This window comes from Temnothorax curvispinosus, unplaced genomic scaffold (assembly GCF_003070985.1).
Source record: "Temnothorax curvispinosus isolate PA1 unplaced genomic scaffold, ASM307098v1 QBEX01004960.1, whole genome shotgun sequence".
Classification (NCBI taxonomy): Eukaryota; Metazoa; Arthropoda; class Insecta; order Hymenoptera; family Formicidae; genus Temnothorax; species Temnothorax curvispinosus.
The window spans coordinates 1-3,429 of NW_020214740.1; the positions used below are offsets into that span (position 1 = coordinate 1).

At 29.8% G+C, this 3,429-nt stretch overlaps 1 protein-coding gene across 1 annotated transcript; it reads left to right on the plus strand.

The window, feature by feature from the left end:
• The first annotated feature begins 6 nt into the window (after positions 1 to 6).
• Positions 7 to 2,990, plus strand: LOC112454293 (U-box domain-containing protein 35-like). The gene is made up of 6 exons (XM_025015589.1): positions 7 to 76; positions 185 to 236; positions 302 to 408; positions 613 to 838; positions 1,308 to 1,767; positions 1,842 to 2,990. The coding sequence occupies exons 1-6, from the start codon at positions 14 to 16 to the stop codon at positions 1,948 to 1,950; spliced, it is 1,017 nt and encodes a 338-aa protein (XP_024871357.1). The 5' UTR covers positions 7 to 13; the 3' UTR covers positions 1,951 to 2,990.
• Positions 2,991 to 3,429: the final 439 nt, after the last annotated feature.

The window sequence follows — 3,429 nt, forward strand, 5'->3', positions numbered from 1 at the left end:
TAATTTTGAAGACATGAATCACATTATAGTGAAAGATGAAAATAGTACTGTCAAACTGCCAACACAAAACTGCAGGGTTCGTTTTAAAAGTGTAAAAACTTACTTTCCAGAAGCAAGTGGCCTTGTCTACTATGATTCGGACAATGAACAATGTGGTCTCGAATTAATTAATGATAAATTTCAGTTAATCCCCGGAAAAATTGAGTACAGAATTTTTTATGCTAATTTATCAAAACGTGAGTATCCTTATTCTGATAGTTTAATGTAAATTGAATTAAGTTATGTTAATGTAACCTTGCAGATCCGAACTTCAAAAATGAAGGTAAAAAGAAAAGATTTCAGGAAATAATGGCTATTATTGACGGAGAAGGAAACAATTCTTCTGGGACGAATTTTTTTGAAAAAAAAGTAAAGGTTTTGGATATTGCATTTTTTATTTTTATCAGTTTTCATTTTTAAGACATAGAAAGGTATTCGAAAAATTTATCAATCCTGCATTCTGCCTGAATAGAAAATATTTATCGTCACTGATTTCGGAAGGAATTAATGAAGATTTACATTATTATGTACACTAGGGAATTCTTGGAATAACTTTTTCTTTATTCTTTTTAGGTCGGTGTTAATAAAAATGTAAAACGAATTATTTATATCGGATGGAAACACAAGATAGATGAAAGAAATAAATTCATTCACATAAAGGAGCCAATCGCAGGTGCCAAGACGATAGAATTGGACCAAGCAAAAAAATATCGACTTGCCGAAGTGAAAAATATGATACTCGAGGCAATGAAAACCGAAGAGAATTCTAAATATTTCGAAGAATCGGTCGTTGACATAGGTAATTACAACGGAGAGATTTATGATGATTTTCGCAGTTGTAGTGAAGAAAACTTTTGGGATTTTGTTCAAAAAATTCGTTCAAGGAATTCAACATTAAGATTATATTTATTGACTCAGAAAAAATCAGTACCTAATCGAAAAACGACAGAAAATAGTTTTTTAGAGGACAAACAATTATCACAAATGAGCCAAATTTCATTGCCAGTGAATCAGATAAAAAATGTTTTCTCATCAAAGTTGAACGATCTGAATATTGAGCAAAATAGAAATAAAAGACGTAATTTCCCAAGTGCGGAGAAATGCAGTAGTAAAAAAAATTCTATTCACTACCAAAAATAGTGCTGCTATATCATCTAAAATTCATATTATAACAAATAAAGTCAAATCCAAAGAAAATGTAAATAAAAAACGCAATTTTTTAAGTGCGGTAGAATTGAGTAGTAAAAAAAGTATTAAATTTACTACAGAAAATCGTGCTGCTGCATCGTCCAAAATTCATATTTTAACAAATGATTTCGAATCTAAAGAAAATCTGCCTAATAATCGACAAACTGTTCACAATGTGCATCTTTCGATCCCTGTTATCGACGAAAAAAATATACATTTTTCCGAAATCTTGTTGGGTAAAGGTGCTTTTGGAACAGTGAAACGTGCGACATGGTTAGGAATTGATGTGGCAGTGAAAACTATAGAGTTATCGACCAGTAATAAATACATCATTCGCGAAATAAATATAATGGATAAAGTGAGACATCCGAATATAATTAGTATAATGGCAGTATCATTTTCTCAATCTCAATGTCACATTGTCATGGAGTACTTCGACAGCGAAAGTTTGCGATCTGTCTTGTTTCATGGTAACTCAAAACTCAAATTAAAACTAAATGAAAAAAATAAATCCCTTATATCTTATCAAATATGCAAAGCATATGCTTTGTATATTTGATAAGATATAAGGGATTTATTTTTTTTCATTTAGTTTTAATTTGAGTTTTAGATGATATCACATTTCTTCATGAGTCAAGACCAGCAATACTGCACAAAGATATAAAACCAGATAACATCCTTGTGGATAGACACTATACTACAAAAGTGTGTGATCTTGGCTGAAGTAAATGCGATGCGATGCCTTCTGCGCTTCACACCACAATTGGACACAACTTTCAAGGAACGCCGCTTTATATGGCTCCTGAGATACTTATACAATACAAAGAAGCTACTATTTATTCTGACGTTTGGTCGCTTGCCTGTGTTATTGTAGAGTTATACTCGCAAAAGAATGTCTGGACTCTGCCTCTTGGGGTAGGATACAATTTAATTAATTTAAGAGGAATTGTCTCCACTTTGAAAGCACCCAATTTATCGAAAATGCCAATTCATTTAAGATCTCTTTTAAAAGAATGTTTTCTTCACGAACCTGAGAAAAGACCAAGTGCCCATACTCTTCTAAATACTTTCAAAGGTATTGTTTTTTAAATACTATATTTCAAAAAAACGTATTATTATTCTCTTACATTAAGAAAACGAGGAACAACGAACTCAAGTCATGCAGTTATAGAAAATATACATAGATTTCATTTTATTTCAAGTAAGTCGGTTACGATTTATTTATAAAAACGTTGCAATGCTCTATATGTATACAAAAGTTTGAAACATAATTCTTTACAGTATATGACATTATTCGTTCTTATTATTAAAAATTCTTAATTTATGTTCATTTTCTAATTTAAGCAGAAAGCGACCGATTCAGATATTGAAATAAAATGGAATAACCAACGCATATTTGTACAATAAATAATTAATCAAATTAAAATGGTTGTAATCATTTAGCAAGGACTGAATCTTTGGAATGAATGAAGTAGAGACACTCAAGAGCTGAAGACTGAGAAGAAATGTTGATTTTACAATGGGTGATTTCAACCAAAGATTTTGTTGATTTGTGATTACGATACCAAAATATGCTCACAAAAGAAGTATTATATGCCTAGCATTTGCAAAAAGGATTGTGATTATACGTGTTTATATGCTGCAAATGCAATTTTCAGTTGCTACAAAGTTGAAAGTAAGATTTAATAATATATAAGATATGTTCGGTTATTGTTCTAGTTTTGAACAAACTTATTTTCATTTAAGACTTTTGTTGTTCGTATTAATAGATGTTTAGAATTTAAAAAAATATCATTATTATCCTTGTTTAGTCTGCAAATGCAATTTTGAGTTGCTATAACCTTAAAACTAAAGTTGAATTATATACATTTATAATATATCTTCAACATGTGCTAGAACAGGTTTGATGAAAAGTGTTTTATTTTGGAAAATAGTTATCTTCATTCAAGAATTTTGCTGTTTGTTTTAATAATTAGGAAAAGATTGCGATTATACGTGTTAATGTTGCAAATGCAATTTTTAGATGCTACAAAGTTGAAAAAAGGTTTAATAATATAAGATATGTTCGATTATTGTTCTAGTTTTGAACAAACTTATTTTCATTTAAGACTTTTGTTGTTCGTGCTAATAGATGCTTGGAATTTGAAAAAAATCGCGATTATATCATATGTGTTTATGTAATAAATGAAATTTTGAGTTGCT

What these genes read in the sequence shown, in the direction of transcription:
- LOC112454293 (XM_025015589.1), top strand. Translation starts at nt 14, where the DNA reads ATGAATCACATTATAGTGAAAGATGAAAATAGTACTGTCAAACTGCCA. An exon ending in CGAATTTTTTTGAAAAAAAA is followed by an intron (nt 409 to 612) that starts GTAAAGGTTTTG and finishes TATTCTTTTTAG; the next exon opens with GTCGGTGTTAATAAAAATGT. An exon ending in TCTTATCAAATATGCAAAGC is followed by an intron (nt 1,768 to 1,841) that starts ATATGCTTTGTA and finishes AGTTTTAGATGA; the next exon opens with TATCACATTTCTTCATGAGT.